At 42.3% G+C, this 20223-nt stretch overlaps 1 protein-coding gene across 1 annotated transcript; it reads right to left on the bottom strand.

Annotated features, from left to right (window-relative positions):
* Nucleotides 1-1216: 1216 nt before the first annotated feature.
* On the bottom strand, nt 1217-19944 carry MC2R (melanocortin 2 receptor). The gene is made up of 2 exons (XM_079982985.1): nt 19782-19944; nt 1217-2469 (listed from the first exon to the last, which is right to left on the bottom strand). Exon 2 carries the CDS (start codon nt 2361-2363, stop codon nt 1374-1376), a length of 990 nt encoding a protein of 329 aa, XP_079839111.1. The 5' UTR covers nt 2364-2469; nt 19782-19944; the 3' UTR covers nt 1217-1373.
* Between the last annotated feature and the right edge of the window lie 279 nt (nt 19945-20223).

Here is a 20223-nt window from a genome sequence, read left to right as displayed (position 1 = left end):
ACATATTCCAAGTAGGCATTAAAAAGAAAGATAATTACAAAGATCCAAATAAACCTGGGCATACATTAAAGCAAGGGCAGTCAACATGGTTGCTTTCAGATGCTGTTGGACTCTAACTCTCATCCTCCTTGACTCTTGACCATGCTGACTGGGCTGATGGACTCCAACAACATCTGGAGGCTACACCTCCATTAAAGTGTATGAGGTGAGAGAAGCCTTGCAAGAGGTAAGCACAGAACATTCTGGAACAGAAAATCACAGTATGCACTATTCACATTCATAGCAGGAGAATACCTCAGCCTGCAAACATGGGATATGAGTTCAGTGGTTGGCACTGACTTCTCTTCCCAGGCACCTTTGCTGGGATCAGCTACTGGGATATGTGGTTACCAGGGCATCAGGTCTGAAAACATCAACAAGGACCTGACTAAGCTAGACATGTCAGATTAGAAGTAATCTTTCAGGAGTGACACTCTAGATATGTGGTGATACGCCAGAAGAACAACACAGGAGATTTGACATCACATACAGTACACCTTAGGATAGGTACCCATGTTAGTCTGTTGCAGCAAGAGTCACGCGGCACCTTAAAGACTAGTCAATGTATATTGCCATAAACTCTTTCTTGGAGCAGAGCCCACATTATCTGATGTACGAAATGTTGTCCTCAGTTGGTAGCTATCTATAACTATACGGATATTGAGGGAAATTATACAAACAGTGGGGTTAAAAAAAAAAGCACAGCAGCCATTCACAACAGTAGTAGTTGGTGGCAAGTACTGTGCCTATTTCCCTAAGTTGAATGTTGCTAGACAAAATGCTAAGTTCACAGTGGATGTTCCTGCGTACACTGTCAGAAGTAGAACTTTCATACAAGTTTAGAATACGGAGTTCAATATTCAAATGTCTGACATTACAGATGATTTCAGAAATGCCTAAAATTAACCATGTTTTTAGATCCTGCTGTTGAAGTAGTGTAACTAATTGTAATTAATAGAAATCACATTAATGTGTTTTATAACAAGGCAGAGCTTTTGATGACTAACAGCTGTCTTCAACTAAAAAACATTTGTTCCCTGGATGATTAAGTCTAAATTCATTTCTATCTTTTCTACTGAAGCTTTTCAATCAATGAACTTCCACCATTTTCTCATTGTTGCCTATTTTAGTTTAAAACTTAACTAAAATATCTCTTCCAAAAACTGTTTGCAAACTGGAGCACTCACTTCCGGGTTTGTGGCGTTCAGGAGCTGATTTGTTTGGGAGTCAAGCTGTTTGAATACCAAGGTACCACTGTACTACAAGACAAAGCAAATGGTTCTATGGCAGTGCAGCTCTGGTTGCTCTGCATGCTGTTTTTGAAGTTCCAGTGGTTAAGACCAGCTTGGCTTCCGGCAGCAGAACAATCTCTTAAATGTACTTCTCAGTTCTGGACTTCGAAATGCATAAATCATGGGGTCAATCACAGCATTGCACATGATCAGTATACCATTCACGTGAAAAATGGACCCATAGCAAATGCAATAGGGGTTTTGTGGGCAAAATGTCATCAGAAGCATATGAAGGACAAAAGGGGCCCAGCAGCAGAGAAAAACCCCAAGTAAGACAGTTAAAGTAATGACTCCTTTCATGTTAGCTCTCTGGTGAACCGAGCTGGTAGGCTGCAAAGCAATCTTCTTGGCATGAGAGCGTGCAAGCAGGAACATATGAATATAGAGGCTGAGGATAAAAATGAGCATGAAACACAGGAAGACAGAGAAGGACACAACAGTAGCTGTTTCATGGGAGAAAATGACCACTGCGATGCCACTCCCAGCACAGAATGCCCAAATGACCACCAAGATCACTAAAGTACGCTTCATTGTCATGATGTTATGGTACCGCAGTGCGTAGAAGATGGTTATATATCTATCAGCTGCAATGGCTGACAGACTGAAAATGGATCCCAGTAAAGATAGAATAAACATGAAATCTAAAATATCATCCATTGTTTTTTCCAAGGCTCCTTGACATGTTAGGTATCTCATCTTGCAGAAGATGATGAAGAGGATATTCTCCAGAGTCTTGTACAAACTTCCCAGCATGTCTGAAACAGCTAAGCTGCAAATGAAAATATACATGGGTGAATGCAGATTCTTATTCCTCCCCACTGCTATGAGCACCAGCAGGTTTTCCAGTACTCCTAGAGCGGCAATGGTGAAGAAGATTTCTTCTGGCACAATGACTTGTGCACAGTCGGAGGTGTTCATTGAGAGCTCACTGTTGTTTTCCGATGGAGGAGCATTTGTCTGTCCCAGAAGCCTTGTTGTTTCAGAACCTCGGTCGATCTTCATGGTTGCAACCTTTGGTGAGGGAAGATGCATGAGGTTGAACCCACATAGATTTCAGTACTCACTGTGGCTTGACCTTCTGCAACAGCCAATGTGTCCAGCTGAGCATCTTGTTATGGCGATACCATTCGAAGTAAACCTGGAAAAATGGTTAACCAATAAGGAATGAGAAACACCAAATTGAAATATACAGAAAACTTAGACTGAGTTCACATATATTGACTAGAAAATGTAAGCATTCTGCAAGTATTGTTCTTGGCTGCTACTGGGAGTTGCCTGCTCCCTAATCCATGTATGACTCAAGCTTGAGAAGAAGCAACAGAACCCACATAGCTCAGAGCAATATGGTTGGTTGGCTCACTCTGCTGAAATGTTAGCTGTTGCTGTGAGGTGTACAGTGCCCTGATCAGATATTCATCTGGGACGTGTGAGAGCAAAACTGTGTAAAGGAATAAATATAGAGGAGTAAAAATATTTTCCAAGTAATTGAGGCATTGTGCTCTAGCCCATGTCAGTTAGATGGAAAAAGTCACAAAGGCTGTGCATGCATTACTGTCTTAAACCACAGCAAGGTTATCCTTTTCTCAATTCGGATGAAAGCTGGTCTGGGGGAAATTGCATCAAAACACAGCATTTAATAAGATATGATAAGATTGATACAGGATATATGTGGATTGTGGCTAACGTCATGTGTTCATTGCTTCCTAAACTAGCAGGGGGAAGCACAGTGGATACAGAGCAAACTATCTGGCTACACCAGGCGTAGCCAAAGTGTGCATTCCATTTTTTTTTTTAATAATTTTTATTCATTTTTCAGATAGATAACAAAAACAATACAAAACAGTATAATTTCAATCTCATCATTTCATACCCTTCTTTCTTTTGACTTCCCCATACCTCCCCATCCCTGCATCCTTGTTTAATAGTTCTTTAGCAACCCTTAGGTCCATTATCTTAATTCCCTTTCATAAAGATTCCTTTAGTTTTTTTTGATTACTGCTGCAATTCTTTACCTCTTACCCCCTGACATCTTAACATTCCTCAATTTTACAGTTATTTTTAAGATATATTTTAAATTTCTTCCAGTCCTCTTCCACTGTCTCTTTCCCCTGGTCACGGATTCTGCCCGTCATCTCGGCCAATCCCATAAAGTCAATCACCTTTGTTTGCCATTCTTCCAGAGTAGGTAGTTCTTGCGTCTTCCAATACTTTGCCAGTAGAATTCTTGCTGCTGTAGTGGCATACATAAAAAAATTCCTGTCCTTCCTTAACACCACTTGGCCAACCATGCCCAAGAGGAAAGCCTCTGGTTTCTTAGGAAAAGTCCACTTAAGGACCTTCTTAATTTCATTATAGATCATTTCCCAGAAAGCTTTAACCTTTGGGCAGGTCCACCAAAGGTGGTAGAAAGTGCCTTCAGTCTCATTACATTTCCAACACTTATTATTAGGCAAGTGGTAAATTTTTGCAAGCTTGACTGGGGTCATGTACCACCGATAGATCATTTTCATAATATTTTCTTTTAAAGCATTACATGCCGTAAATTTAATACCGGTGGTCCATAACTGTTCCCAGTCAGCAAACATAATATCATGACCAATATCTTGTGCCCATTTAATCATTGCTGATTTCACCGTTTCATCCTGTGTATTCCATTTCAACAGCAAGTTATACATTTTTGATAAGTTCTTAGTATTGGGTTCCAACAGTTCTGTTTCTAATTTTGACTTCTCTTTCTGAAATCCTATTTTTCTGTCCTGTTTAAATGTCTCATTTATCTGATGGTAATGCAACCAGTCTCGAACCTTAGGCTTTAGTTTCTCATAACTCTGAAGTTTCACCCTTTCACCATCATATTCTAAAATTTCATGATATTTTGGCCATTTAGGGTCCATATTAAGCTTTTTTACTTCCCTAGCTTCCATTGGTGACACCCACCTAGGGGTTTTACTTTCCAGCAGATCTTTATATCTAATCCAAACATTATACAATGCTTTCCTCACAATATGGTTTTTAAAACTTTTGTACACCTTTACCTTGTCATACCATAAGTATGCATGCCAACCAAAGCTATTGCCGTACCCTTCCAGGTCCAAAATGTCAGTGTTCTCAAGAAGTAGCCAGTGTTTCAACCAGCAGAAAGCTGCCGATTCATAATAAAGTCTTAAGTCCGGCAGGGCAAACCCCCCTCTATCCTTTGCATCAGTTAAAATCTTAAATTTAATTCTGGGCTTTTTGCCCTGCCAGACAAATTTTGATATGTCTTTCTGCCACTTCTTGAAACAATCCATCTTGTCCAAAATCTGCAACGTCTGGAATAAAAACAGCATTCTAGGCAATACATTCATCTTAATAGTAGCAATTCGGCCTAACAAGGAAAGTTTCAATCTTGACCATATTTCCAGATCCTTCTTTACCTCTGCCCAACTTTTTTCATAATTATCCTTAAATAAATTCACATTCTTGGATGTTAAGTTTAACCCCAGGTATTTTACCCTTTTTGTTATTTCCAGGCCTGTTTCATTCTGAAAACTCTCTCTTTCTTCCATTGTTAAGTTTTTTTCCAACACTTTCGTTTTTTGTTTGTTCAATTTAAAACCTGCTACTCGACCAAATATTTCAATTAGTTCTAATACTCTTTTAGTACTAGTGTCTGGCTGTTGCAAGGTCAATACTAGGTCATCTGCAAATGCTCTTAACTTGTAATGTCTAACTCCGACCTGCAAAGTGTGCATTCCAGATGTTGCTGGAGTCCAATTCCCATCAGCACATGGCCATTGTTCAGGGATTGTGGGAGTTGTAGTCCAGCAACTTCTGGAAGGCACCGTACATACGTACATAATATATTGTTACAACCAGCCAACTCTTCCTTTGTTAGGGAGATGGTTAATAATTCAGAATAGCCAGTCAATGTCTCTTTAGGTAAGGGATGGTGAACCTGTTTTCTTCCAGATGTTGTGAGACTCCCATCAGCAAGCATGCCTAATGGTTAGGGATGATAAGAGTTGAAGTCCAGCAACATTTGGTGGGCCAGAGGTTTCCCATACCTGGGGACGAATTGTTTGGAGATGATCCAATAAGCTGGAGATCATATCTTCACTTTCCACTGTCTACATATTGTGAAGAAACATTCGTAGAGAAGAACCTGCTATCTGTGTTGAACCTGATAAATCCTAGGAGAAGCCTAAGCAGGTTCCCCTCTAGGACATGGCATGGCCATTGGCTCTCCCAACATGTAGACAATGGGCTAGTAGGGATGCAATGTTGGGAGGACAGGACCGGGGACTATGGCCCTACTCTGCCCTCATGCTGTTAGTTGATTGTGTGCGAATCTCTCTCTCTCTCTCTTAGTCTCTATGTACACATGTGTATGTATACATTATTAGTAAATTGCATATGTGTGAATATCTATCACCTCACTATTATAGTGATCGTTTACCGGAGAAAGTTACCATAAAGCAAATTTATTATTTTCTTTCTTTAATAATGAAGCTTTCTCAGCTTGATCAGATGCTGCAATTTGAAAAAACGCCAGAAATTAGCCTGCTAATATAAACCTCACCCCATCACAGAGCAGTTACAAGAAACACCATGGAAGATTGACAGGCAAATGTCATTTCTCACATGATCTTACTAACCTAATTTCAGGGATAAAAAAAAAAATCCTTATGCAAATGTGTTAAAACTTCATATCCTGAGACTTATGATATTAATTTAATGAAAAGAATAAAATATTTGCATTAGGCATAAGTAAACTGAACAGGAAGAAATGGCCAATTCTGCACGTAGGTGGAAGCAGATTTTAAACCCATGCAGAGCCTGATTATGTTCATGTTCAGTCAGAAATAAGTTTTACTGATCTTGATGGTGAATGAAACTCTACAATGAAACTCTAGGGCAAGTTTATATGATCATAAGTCTGCAGTCTGAGGCTCAAAAAGGTTGGATGAAAATGTTTTCCCTTTCCCTTCCTGGCAAGCTTCAGCATCTTTTTATAATCCTGGCACTTCTTACATGGCTGATGATATTATTAGAAGCAAATTATATGAACAAACATTGGAGCTGCTACAGAAATTAATACAATATTTATTGCTACACAAACCTCCAGTGTTCCTTGTTTACATTTGCTGGATATAAAATCTGTAAATATTGATGTCTGCAATTTAAACGATGCCATCTGGCTGATCACTTGCAAAACCTTCATTAGGAGCAAATTGCACACTACATGCAAACTTGTGTAACAAAGTCTATGGCCAATTTTAGGGATTTTGTTGTTTGTTTCAAAAGCAACTTTGAGAGAAAATGTGCTTTCCCCTTTCCATGGAGAAATGGCAGGGGAGAAGGTGTTGAACCCATTTCCTGCCACCATTTGTCTGGGCAAAACTCGAATTGTTCAATACTGGAATCCTAGGAGGCAGGGAGACAGTGGAGACGGGTTTAAGGTGGAAAAGAGCAGCCAGGGAAAAGATAATGTATTGTTCTCCCGGCTGCTTCCACCTGCGAAAAGTGTCCCTCCCTTAGGTAATAGAGTAATTGATTTACGTATAGTATTTCTTAGTTCCACAACAACTACTGTTCTCTGGCTAATGCACAGCATACGGTAACGAAAACAGCAGGAAAACCATAACATTTAAAATGCAATTTTAAAAAGCGGTAGGAAAACAAATCAATATAAAACAGAGAAAACAGAAACCATGTCAGCAGCAAATAATCACAGGAATAAAACAGGGGTAAAAAAGATGAGATTTAAAGGGACGCAGGTGGCTCTGCGGGTTAAACCACAGAGCCTAGGACTTGTCAATTAGAAGGTCAGCAGTTCGAATTTCCACGATGGGGTGAGCTCTCATTGCTCGGTCCCAGCTCCTGCCAACCTAACAGTTTGAAAGCACTTCAAAGTGCAAGTAGATAAATAGGTACCACTTCAGCGGGAAGGTAAACAGCGTTTCCATTCACTGCTCTGGTTCGCCAGAAGCGGCTTAATCATGCTGGCCACATGACCTGTAAGCTGTACGCCGACTCCCTTGGCCAACAAAGCGAGATGAGCGCCACAACCCCAGAGTCGGCCAAGACTGGACCTAATGGTCAGGGGTCCCTTTACCTTTACCTTTTAAGAATAAAGGGACTTCACCTTGCGGCAAAATCACATGAAAGAAGCCTCTTTGGCAGTGGCGGGGCATATGCCTGCGTTGCTCAGGGAGGGTGTGCTCCCAAGGGGTGCGGGGCATGAAGGGTGCCCTCCCAGGTGCAGGATAGCTGCTCGGGTGCACAGAGCAGTGCACGCGCCCTGCAGCCGGGGGCGGAGCCAGCTGGGGCAGGATGCTTTGCAGGGCCTCTGAGGAGTCTGAGTGCCTCCTCCCCGTCAGCCGCCCTACAGCTGAGGGGGAGGTGGCAGCTGGACCGTTTGGGACAGTGTGGAGCCTTCGGGCACCGAAGCCACCACGTCACTCCCAGAAGAGATGTGTGGCTTGGGCGCGGTGCAGGCCCCGTGGCGAGTGCCACCCGCCATTTTGTCACCTGCCTCCTCCAGCCGGGAGCACAGGGCAATGGCACACCACTTGCCCGTGACTCCCGAGCCTCCCCTGACTCCCGACTTGGGAGTCGGGGGAGGCTTGGGAATCCCATCCCGAGCTGTTAAAACGAAGGGGGAAGACTGCTGGCAAAGTGGTGCAGCTCCCCCCTTCCCCAGTGGCTTGAGGACAGTAGGCTTGGGAGTTGCAGGTGGGCGGTGCACTGAATGTCACCCCCCCCCGGGATGACACCCAGGGCAGGCCCCCTTCCTCCGCCACTGCTCTGCTCTCCACCATATAAGAAGAATGCCAAGGTGGGGAGCTGGGAAGGAGGAGCAGAACTTTGTTCGCTGGGAGCTAGGGCTAGAATCTCACCCAGCACTGTGCAATCACATTGCTGGAAGATGTGCTGGAGGAGAGAGGAGTAGACAGCTGTGTGCTGTTTTCTGTGTCTCTCTTTACCAGCAGTTTGTCTTGCGTATGCCAGTAAGTCATGTGGGGCAAATGTATCATATCAAAAACTTGGGGCACTTACCCTGCTACTGCAGAAACCAGCCCCAGACAAGCAGGCAGACAGGGCCGGTCAGAGGTATGTGCCTATCTCTCCAGGCACCGGCTGAATTCTTTCGACCTCCCTCCGGCGACTCCCGGTAGGAAAAACACACGAGGTCCGTTCCGGCGATTTTCCTCAGGCTGTGAGAAAAACACACCAACTGCTCTCCTCCTCCCTGCTCTCCAGCATATCCCCAGGGAGGGGAATCAGACTCAGACAGAAATGTATCTACATGTTTTATTCCTGTCTTCAGCAGTCAAACAGTAAAAGAGAAAACATGTCTGCTCTCTTCAACAAACAGAGAGAAACTCTAAACTCCACCCATGTACATCCTGTACAGGTCATATGACACACACACACTGAGCTAACATCCGGTGCTCAGTACAGAATGGACTGCCCCTTTGTTTCCATGGCAACAGTCACATACATCCTGTTTGGCTTTCCAGCCACAAGCAGCAGACTTGGCTGCTATAGCCTTTGCTTGCTGCTGCATTGCTGCTTTAGAATAACATACTCCCCCTAAAGTATCAATGCGTGCTGCGAGCAAAGCGTCATCCAGAGAAGAAAACAAACAGTTGTTATACTTATAACACTCCCCTGTTGTTTCAGTTCCACCCTTGGAACTACCCGCCATTGGTTTTACCAATGTACCTCTCTGGTTGTGTGACTTCCAAGGAATGAATGCTTCTGCATTACCTTGGTTAACAACTCTCTGTTGTGCCTTTGTCTCTGACTCAGACACAGCTTCAATTTGACCTTGGTCGTTTACAACAGCAACACATGCAATAGCTAGGTTTGCAAACTCCTTTGAATACCTCTTGGGTGGTACACCCTTCGTTGCTCTCTCAGACCTACGTAAGAGGTGCTGCTCTCCCTTGCTTTCTGGTTCAGCCTCTGAACTCTCTGGAGAACCAGTTCTAAGCTTAATCAGTGGTTCATCCTCCTCTTCTGAGGGTCTAGTCATTATGTGAGATTTCCTCTCAGTGACTGTGACAACTGAGCTGTCTGAGCTATCGCTGTCATCATCAGTACTACTGAACTCAATAAGATCAAACTCATCATCATCATCATCAGAATCATCATCATCACCTGTGGGAGATGTGTGAACAATCACTCGCTCCTGTTCAGGAGCACTCTCTAGAAATTTTGTGAGAATCACCTTACCAGATTCAGACAAAATTACTCTGTAGAGACCCTTTTCATAACCCACAAAAATGCCTCTGGCATTCTTTACTCCACCCGGAGCTTCTGTCCTCACATGAGACCCAAAAACCTTGAAATGGGCAACAGAAGGTTTTCTGTGGAACAGTTTCTCAAAAGGAGAACATCCCACGTCTTTTGAAACCTTTCTCAACCACGTGTAACAATATGACATTAGCGACTCAGCCCAGTACTCATGTGGCAGATGTGAACTAAGCAATTGCGCATGCATTCCCTTTTGCAATTCTTTGTTCACCCTAACACAAACACATCTGTTCCAAGCTTCTTCGGAAGCTGCAATTTTGTGTCTAATCCCTTTCTTCTTCAGGAACCTCTGGAAATCCTGTAAGAGAAAAATTGGCTTCTCATCTGTGCAAAGACAATCTATGTCAGCATCATGCATATTTTTAACCTTGTCACAAAACTCTTTAAACCTTTCTAAGGCTTCTTTCGGTCTCTCCAAAAGATAAATCCAGACAAAACCTGTAAAAGAATCAACACATATTAGGTAATACTTTGCATTGCCTCTAGATGGTGCTAAAGGACCAATCACATCAGCATACACCCGCTGAAATGCCTTGTCGACCCTCGAGGTGACCTGCTTGGTGTTCTTCTTGGCTACACCTGCAAAAGAAATCATGTTAGAATCACAAGAATTACATTCCATGTAATCACTTTGATCAAAAGTCAACAAATACAGTCCATCTTTCTCTATGGCAGAAAGATACAACTCTCCATCTTTGTAGATCTCGCAGTGTTGATCATCATAGGACAGTTTTAGTCCCTTCTTGGCAATCTGCGAAACGCTGAGCAGATTGTACTTCAACTCTGGAACCAAATAAACATCGTTTATAGTCAGGTTCTGACTTTTAAGATACACAGTCCCAATTCCGGTGGCTTCCAGCTCTCGACCGTTGGCTTGTTGTACAACGAAGCTTTGCTTCTTAAACGACGAAAACAAATCCCTGCGATGGGTCATGTGAACCGTCGCTCCCGTGTCTAAAACGAAGGAATTCCCCACTTGTGGTGTGGCTTTTAGGGACATCAAAGCCTTTGCAGGCTTCGCCTGTGACTTGGCATGACTTCTGCCTGACGCCTCAGACTTCGTGGAGCTTCCCTTGGCTCCTATGTTCTGACGTGGCTTCCTGCAGTTCCGCTGAAGATGCCCAGTCTGTCCACAATTGTGGCATTGGACAACGTTCAAAGCTACGGCGTCTCCTCCAGTAGCTACAGCAGTGGGGGTGTTAGAACTCCGTTCTTCCCTCCCCCTGTCCTTGACTTCCAGGGCAGCAAGTCTGTCATGTTCGTTCAGGACCACAGCAAAGACCCTGTCCGAAGTCAAGTCTTGCGCTGGGAGAGACCCCAGCTGACTGGCAACCGTTTTGTAAGTCCGATTCAGACTGTTGATCACCATGAAGCAAAACACTTCCTCCTGCAGACGGAAATTGCGTTCCACCATCTGCTGACGCAGAAATTTCATTTCCGTCAGGTGCGCTTGAACATCTCCATCAGGCGCAAGCCTCAGGTTAGTCAGCTTTTCAAAATACAGCAACGCTGAAGAACCTGCATCTCTCTGATGTGTCCTTCTCAGCGTGTCCCAAACATCTTTCGCGTGCTCTAAATCTTGTATATGAACAAGCTGAGAGTCTGACACGCACAGAATTATAGCAGTTCTGGCCTTCATATCCTGTGACTCCCAAACAGGCGTTGGTGCTGCAGGGATGGGGTTCTCAATCACCCTAAACAGTCTCTGATTCTGCAGCAAGGCCTTCATCTTAATAGACCAAGATGCATAATTGTCACTGGTCAAAAGGGGTGGAGAAGGCAAAACTCCCTTCTTGGCATCCATTTTGAGTCCTTGCATTGACTCTCAAACACAAGCCTCTAAAATCCAATAGCTGGCTTGTTTACACTTTGTGCACCTGGCAGCTATAACACTGGCCGCTTGGAAAGTCCCCTTTCACAGTTCCTTTGTAAGGCCTAGTCAAAACACGACTTCCAGCCCTTATCTTGAAACTGGCCTGCGTTGCTAAGCAACCACATTCCTTTCCTTGGACAGGAAAAACCACAGGAATGTTTGGAATGCAGACTCTTCTCTCTCGGAGCTGTTTTTCCCAAACGTTGCTCCCATGAAGCAGAGAATTAATCCATCTGCATTCACACTCTTAAGCCCGAAAATCTCATACCTGGGCTCCGTAGCTTGGCTTTCAGCTTCTTCTGGTCAGCTTCTAGCTGCAGAGAATCAGCTTCCATCTCAGGCTTCCATGGAGAGGGATGAATACAGCCTCCTTGATGCAGACTCCCATGGATCGTAGCAACCGTCCTCTGCTACCAATGTCAGTATTCAGGGCCGGTCAGAGGTATGTGCCTATCTCTCCAGGCACCGGCTGAATTCTTTCGACCTCCCTCCGGCGACTCCCGGTAGGAAAAACACACGAGGTCCGTTCCGGCGATTTTCCTCAGGCTGTGAGAAAAACACACCAACTGCTCTCCTCCTCCCTGCTCTCCAGCATATCCCCAGGGAGGGGAATCAGACTCAGACAGAAATGTATCTACATGTTTTATTCCTGTCTTCAGCAGTCAAACAGTAAAAGAGAAAACATGTCTGCTCTCTTCAACAAACAGAGAGAAACTCTAAACTCCACCCATGTACATCCTGTACAGGTCATATGACACACACACACTGAGCTAACATCCGGTGCTCAGTACAGAATGGACTGCCCCTTTGTTTCCATGGCAACAGTCACATACATCCTGTTTGGCTTTCCAGCCACAAGCAGCAGACTTGGCTGCTATAGCCTTTGCTTGCTGCTGCATTGCTGCTTTAGAATAACAGTTGGCAGGCAGACAAGGGGGAAACAGATCACTGAATCAGGCCCAAATCAGATTGTGGGAAGGGGGTGGTGGTTTGTACAACACTAGAAACGATGTCTCTTACTTGCCAGGATGGAAGACAGAGAGATGTGTGTTTGTGTAGAAATCCCTGGGTCTTGCATGTCTGGAATGTACCCTTATATGAAGGTACATAAGAGCCGCATTTGTTGCTCTGCCCACTTTTCCTCTGTTCAACTCTGCATTTTGCCTCCAGCACCAACCACTACTGGAATACAGTCCCCAGAAGATTGTTCATAAGATAATCTGAAAATGGCACCTCACTCCTCTTTAATAGGCTATTTTGCTTTAGGGCACATGGAGACACGTACTGCTCATGTACTAGTTTATTGGGCTCCATGATCTCATGAATTTAAAAAGCTAACAGGCAAAGAAATACAAGAGGCAGAGCTGCCACTTTTGAGACACTTAATATAAGTATCCCATGAGATTTCCTATCTATCGCTCAGTTTTAATACAGACTAGAAATGAGGTTCAATAAGTTAAGAGGTCAATAAATACTGAAAATAAGACACTGGGCTATGTGTGAAAATGGAAAGGCACTTGTCCCCTGAGGCCATGTCAGTTCAAGTGACTCAGAAAAGGTTTAGGACTATAAAGGCAGCAATGTACTTTAAATCACATTACTCTGAAAGCTGTTTATTTGAATGAAACCAGCTAAAGCTGCTGTTCAACAAGGTTAAAAAAGCATAGCCACAGGCAAACAAATTAATAAAGCATTGCTCTCTTCCCCTCCAACACTACTGGGGCTCTGTCAGTCCGAATCAGCATAGCCAATGGTCAGAGATGTCGGGGGAGATATATAGTCCAACAACACCTGGAGGACCAGATATTTCCCCATCCCTGATCTACATACCTTACTACTGATACATTACCCACCACAAACATCAGAACTGGGGTAGGATTCTGGGACTGTGGTAGGAGTCACTCTTATGGCCTTGATCTGGCTTGGTTCACTCCCTATTTACATTTTTTAAATTGCTTTCACATAATTAATGCCATGCTTCGCTCATATAGTTCTATCCCAAAAATGTATTCAGAAAGTAGAACTTACGGAAAACTCTGAGAACATTTTAAACAGTTTATTCCCCCCACCAGCTTCATGTTTTAATTTTCCTAAGTCCTTACAATTTACTTCTAGATAATGTGTCATTTCATTGATCTTTTAGTCTCTTCTCATGGTTGGTGGTGCCTGTTGTCAGTTTTTGTTCTTTTGACCTCTAGGCACAGGCTAGATAATGTACGGCTATAATTATGATCTGCACAGTTAGGTGTGAATGATATATTGCAAAATGACTACCTATTGATTACTTTCTCTGCCTTTTCTAGGTATTGCAAAATAACTACAGTAAAGTACTCTACAATGCCAAGGGGATAGATTTACATTGTGAAACATTTCACAAAGATCATATTCTATCTTAATCTAGTAACATAGTTATAATTATGCTGCATTTAAGAATTGCTTCTTGCTCCATTAGTACTGTATCATTCAGAACATCACCAGAAACACTTGTCCCCATTGACACTGGAGTAAATTGCTCAGCTTGAAAATTTCAGACATGAACCTTCTTCTCACACTTGAATCATCACCAAAACAGCTGGATGCCTGCATCTGAGAAGGTTCAGGACTTTTGTCATTAGATTTCAGTGGAATTTTGATCACTTCCTATTCTGTTATGAATATAACAGGGCTGGAATAATAACTCAGCTTGGAGGTGACTTGCAGAAGTTGCTTCTGATTGCTCCCATGGAGTGCTGCTTAAAGCACAAGTCAGGCTTTTGAAAATGGCAGCTGAACTTTCTTTGTCCTAGATTGCAGAGTTAATAGCAGCAATAGATACCTGCATTGCTTTAATTTAATTTCCCCAATATTTCCCATGTAGAATTTGAGACATGCATCTTAAAAGCCTTATTTGAACACCCCACACTAATTTTCCAGTGTTCATAATAAAGTAGCTTTTGTACTAATGTGCTCATTGATGACACAACGCTCCTCAAAAATCTCATTCCCTAGCCCAAATGAGTTATACTTTAATGCATACTTAATCTCATGAGTCCATCCCACTACCCATAGATTAGTAGCTGATTCAGAAACATATAATAGAAAGCAAATCTGAGTCACTAATTACCATTTCAGCCTTGGACCTAGTATCTGGCATATCTGAACTTGCTAGCATCACATTGTTCGAATGGCAGAGACATTATCCTGGCAGGACCCAGTTATTCTAATAGGAGCCAGAAAAAGTCTGGGAACTGTGACAAAGTGGTAGTAATTTGCCCCAGGTAATCAAGAAAGATCCTTTGGTCAAAATAATGAATTGAATTCAATGCTGCTATCATTTCAAATGGAGTCAGGATGAACCCCTGGTATATGCGTTACATTGTGCTATGGAAGTTGGAGCAGTAGCATATTGAAACACTTCAGAGCCATCCATTATGTTCCACAAACAGCTGTATTCATGAGTAAGGGGCATGATGTGAAAACAAGAGGGATTGCTGGGAAAAAAAGGAATAGCTGGCAAGCCTGTTACTTATGTGTGGAAATGTCAAGTGGGTTTCACACAGATTCTCATGAAGAACAGTTTGTGAACAGTATGGGACACTGGCCTTTCATGAAAAGGAGGGAGGCTCATTTTTGATGGTGATATACTACCTGACAATGTTTATTCCAAGGACATATATTTGCCAGCAAAGGATTTTGGGGGCCCTGGGGCACAGACCATTAGCAACAAAATGGTGGGTTGTGCAAACTGAAAGTACTCTGAAGTGCATTTGATCTATATGGGTGATTCATATGAAGTGAGAAATGATGCTGCTGTTTGGATAGTGGGGCCTTTGTAAAGCTCAAGTCAGCAACTACTCAACGTCACTACTCTTTGGAGCCAGCCCTGAAAGGAATGCAAATAGTGTTTCAGGAAAGGGAGGAGTTAACTACTTCCCATCTTAGCCAGGACTTCCAGAAACATCTGTGTCTGTCATGTCCCCTCACTGCATTGAGCTTTATCTCAGATCAGCACAGTGCCTAGAAACTGGAGGCAGCAGGATGCACATGCCTGCTAAACTTTCATCATTTCATTTTAGGAATATCCTTCAACCCTCTGGTTATAATAAATTAGAACAGTGTGTCCTTGATGTTGAGCCATGAGTTCATGTGGAACATTCTCTGCTGTACATAAATAATAATCACAGGGAAATCAGTATAGTAAATTAGCTCATTGTTTGAACACCACACAGATTTGCTGTTTGAGAGAGAATTCATTCAGTGAATCTAAGTTGCTGGGAGGTATTTGAAGCGTTCTTATTGCTGATTAGTTTCATGCTGTGGTTCGACAGCTATCACAAATGCTTTGTTTAGTTAGCTTGCTTTTATTTCAAGGAAAGAATATGCTGAAAACATATTCTTAATCATTTTTTAAAAAATCAAGTTATCTATTCTTAAGGCTACTTTGAATGTACTCTGCTTGCCACCCTCTGTTAAAATAACATGGAATGCCTTCCTAAAATGCCACATGCTAGTCAGCCATTCATCCCCTTAAAATATGTAATCAAATCTTTTCTTTTTTAAAAACCAGACTGCTAAGCATTTCAAAAAGGCAAATTGTTTAGAACTTTCATTGCTATTCACACACAGCTACAATTCTTAGCACCCTAACAAGCTACAGTTCCCAGGATTTTTTTGAGGGAAGTAATATGCCTTCAAATAGTGTGTTATGCAGCCATGGTAGCTATTAAGTCTCCATGAAAAACCACAGACATCTTTGCAGTGTTTAACAAAATCTTTCCATCACAAATATATCATCAGTGAGAAAGCATTTCCGCCTTGGAAGTTGCAAGAAGACTGGATTTTGGCTTTTTAAATGTCACTTAATGTTGTCTGTGTGAGCATAGCCGGCCCAAGTGGAATTACTGAAATCACATCTTTAACCTTTTCCTACAGAGAGCAATAAGAATGCAATAAATTGAGTATTTTAAAATGCCAAGCTGTGAGATAGATATATATATATATATAGAGAGAGAGAGAGAGAGAGAGAGAGAGAGATGTTTACTGGTGGAAATAGAATATAAATGTAACATCAAAAATTGCAGTTCCAGAGCTGAGGAAACCCAAATTCTTAGTAAAGAATAAATTATGCAAGCACAACAAGTGTATACAGTACTACTTTCCTGCATTCATAGTTAGCATGATTGCCACTTATCTGAATCTGACAGTAAATAGCTTAAGAAGCAGGACTTGTTAATAGTTTGTATTATAAGTAGCACAGAAGAGGAATGAGCATGAAGTGGGGACATCTAATATTTCTGGAAATAGTTAACCGGGTAATAATATGCATACAACAACCGTGTAAATCATTAGTGTATGTGGGAGGGTAGTAACATGTCTTGCTTCACTATCTTGGTCCTCTGCAGTCTTCTTCCCACCTCCCCAAAGTTCACCAGGACATTGGCAACTGGCAACGCTAGAATTCCCACAGCAGCTATCTCTTAAATCTGGAAAGCGGAGAGGACATTGTGAGGAGCAGCTGTCAGAGCTCTGCACCAGGAAACACACATCCTGTTTAGTTGCTGTCTCCACTAAGGGGTTTTACACCACATGGGGAGCCTGCTTGAGCAAAACGGACTCCTCCCTGCAGACATTCAACCCCCAACACTTGAGGGGCTGCAGGAATGGGGGCAGGAACGAGCAATAGGGATTGGGCCAACCAACAAATTCATCCCTACATTCTGCTTTGCATGATGGCAATTGTGTATGTGTGTGATAGAGAGAGGGAGAGGGAGAATGAATGACTAAATAGGGCTACAGCAGATGATGTGAGGACCTTTGGCTCTCTGTACATTGCTGAACTGCAACTAGGTTATGACCAACTCTTTGATAAAGGCCTGTTAATGCAGGCCTTTAGCAATGTCTCCCAGTCCAAAGAAAGAGGAGAAGAAAGTTACATAAGAACCTAAGACGAGACAGCTGGTTGAGACTAATGGCCCGTCTGGTCCAGTATCCTGTTCTCACAGTGGTCAACCAGATGCCAGCGAGAAACCTGCAAGCAGGACATGAGTAGAAGGGCATTCTCCTTTCCTGTGGTTTCCAGCAGTTGGTATTCAGAAGCATTTTGCATCCTCTGACTTGGGAAGCAGAGCAGCGCATAGCTAGCAGCCACTAAAAGCTTTATCTTCCATGAATTTGTCCAATCCTCTTTTAAAGCCATCCAGATTGATGGCCATCCTTGTCTCCCGTGGGAACGACTTCTATAGTTTCACTATGCACTGTATGAATAAGTGCTTTCTTTTATCTGTCTCGAGTCTTCCAACATTCCGCTTTGTTGGATGTCCACATGTTCTATTATTCTCTGTTTCTCCATGCTGTGCATAATTTTATAAACTTCTATCATGTCATCTTTTACTTGACTTTAAATTAAAAGGTCCTAATTGTTGCAACTTTTCCTCAAAGGGAAGTCATTCCATCCCCTTGATCATTTTGGCTGCCTTTCCCAAACCTTTTCCAACTCTACAATATTCTTTCTGAGGTGAGCCAACCAGAACTGCATACAGTATTCCAAATGTGGTTGCAATATAGATTTGTATAATGCTGCTGTGATATCAGCAGTTTTATTTTCCATTCCTTTCCTAATGATTCCTCACATGGAATTTGCCTTTTTTTTTGGTAGCTGTCACACAATGGGTCAAAATCTTCTTCAAGTTATCTGTTGTGACCCAAGGTCTTGTTAGTCATTTAATTTCAGTGAAATTAATTTTTTTGTGTGTGTTCCAATGTGCACCATGTCACACATGTTTACAAGCTGAACCTATAGTCTATGGGAGGCGTTATTCTTATATGTGTAATTTTCTTATACCTTGTGAAACCAAGTGGACTCTGGTTCACAAAAGCTTATGTATGCTATAATAAATCTATTAGATGTTAAGTTGCCACAAGGCTATTTATCATTTGGACAACAGGCTAACTGAGCTACCTCTGTGGAGGCTATTTATGAGGAAGCAATCAAATATTCAACCCTGAAACCGCAGCCTTAAATGGTAGAATCCAGGGGGGTAAATTATATCTTTTGATTTATTGAATGCATTAACTAACTGCCTCTAAGTTCACAGTCACAAATTAGTATAAAAGAGAAAAATAAAATACTCAGTAGTGAGGCTACTGGAGTTGGTTTTCTGCCTCACCGTGTAATATCAGGGTCCTTATTAGAAGGCCGGTACAAGTCATTCTCATTTTCATCTAAAAGAGGATTTCACCGTTATGATACAGATTTTTTTCTCTCTCCTCAAAACCTACTACTGAACAAGAAGTCAAAGCAGTGAGTATCTCTGCTCACCAGAGAACAAAGTTTCTGACTTCAGATCATGAGGGAATCATATAACTTCATAGAATAGTGGCCACACATTCCAGTCTGCCTCCCCTCTCTTTCAAAATTGTTTGATCTGCAACTTTTAAGTACTTGAAGGTGATGTGAAGAACTCTCTGCACGTTCCCAAGGGGATTGTAGCTTCCGAGGTATTATGCCACCTCGTTTCCAGCCTGCCTTCTGCCCACACATAAATCATTGGCATTTAGGAGATCCACAAGGAACAAGGGGAGCAGAGTTGTGGGGTTAGGGAGTAGGGAGATTGGTTGCAGCAATGAGCAGCTCAAGGAAATAAATGTAAAAGAGTTTCAATAATGTTGCCATTTTCTGGTGGAGTTCAATCACATACTGTAAAGTTAAGGTTGTGCAATGAAAACTGGTTTGCAGTTCTTGTGCCGTAATCCCACTACCCTGTCCTCCCCAAATTGGACTTTCTGTGATAAGGAAAGTGATGGGGAAAATGTGCGATAATGTTGTTTGATGCAGCATCAGCTAACCTCATTGCAAACAGAATGAATACTCCACAAATAGCTGTTAAAGCTGTTGTCTAATCTCCCTGCAGGGAGATTAGAATGAACGCTCTGTAAACAGGTTATCTGGAAGCAACTCAGTAGAGTTGGGTCGATGGTTCAGTACTGTCTCTGTTGCATTGCAGAAATAATTATGTAGTATAATTCTCCAGAAATCTTAGGAATCATTTTGTAAATGAAGGCAGGCTTAGCTCCTACATGTAGAGCTATGCCAATTGTACACTTCATGTGATACCAGTTTCATATAGAGGAAGTGAGCTGGCTAGCCAGAATGTCTGCAAAAAGATTCAGATGCCCACTCCATGTGGACCCAATTGCAGAAAGGCCAAGAAAGTAAATGGAGAGATGAAACAATCATTTCAAAGAGAAGCGTGGGGAGAAACGCAATAAATATTTCAATTGAGATTTATACATACCTTCCAGTGATTGCAGCACAGATTTCACAAAGGACGGGGAAATGTCTGTAACAAGTCTTGCTGGAAAAAGGAATTTGTGAAACGTTCACAGAGGTGAAGAGTTCTTTTCTCAAACTCTTCTTCTACAATTCAGTACTTTTTCTCCCAAGCAAAAGAAGCAACACATAGGTCAGCATGATGGCAACTGCTAGGAGTGAAATTGTTTGTAAAAAGTGAACAGTTCCCTTGCGTAAGAAATAGATGAGAACATCTAAATCAGAGAGAAAGGCAATGGTTGTGTTATTGCAGCCTTGAAGAAACGTCATTTAAAAATAATTCATCTGCTTTGTGCCAAACAACTCTATGGAGTCAAAGAAAATAGAAATCTAATTAAGACCAGCCTGGCATGGAGATAAAGAAGGGGCAAAGTTTCACTTGCTTTGTGTCAGTGTGTGTGCCTGTT

Source organism: Podarcis cretensis, assembly GCF_951804945.1.
Source record: "Podarcis cretensis genome assembly, chromosome: 7".
NCBI lineage: Eukaryota > Metazoa > Chordata > Lepidosauria > Squamata > Lacertidae > Podarcis > Podarcis cretensis.
The sequence above is the reverse complement of the archived record's forward strand: the minus strand, read 5'-3'. Positions and strand labels throughout refer to the sequence as shown.

Excerpts from the sequence above, each read along its gene's own strand:
- MC2R (XM_079982985.1), bottom strand. The coding sequence starts at position 2,363 with ATGCATCTTCCCTCACCAAAGGTTGCAACCATGAAGATCGACCGAGGT.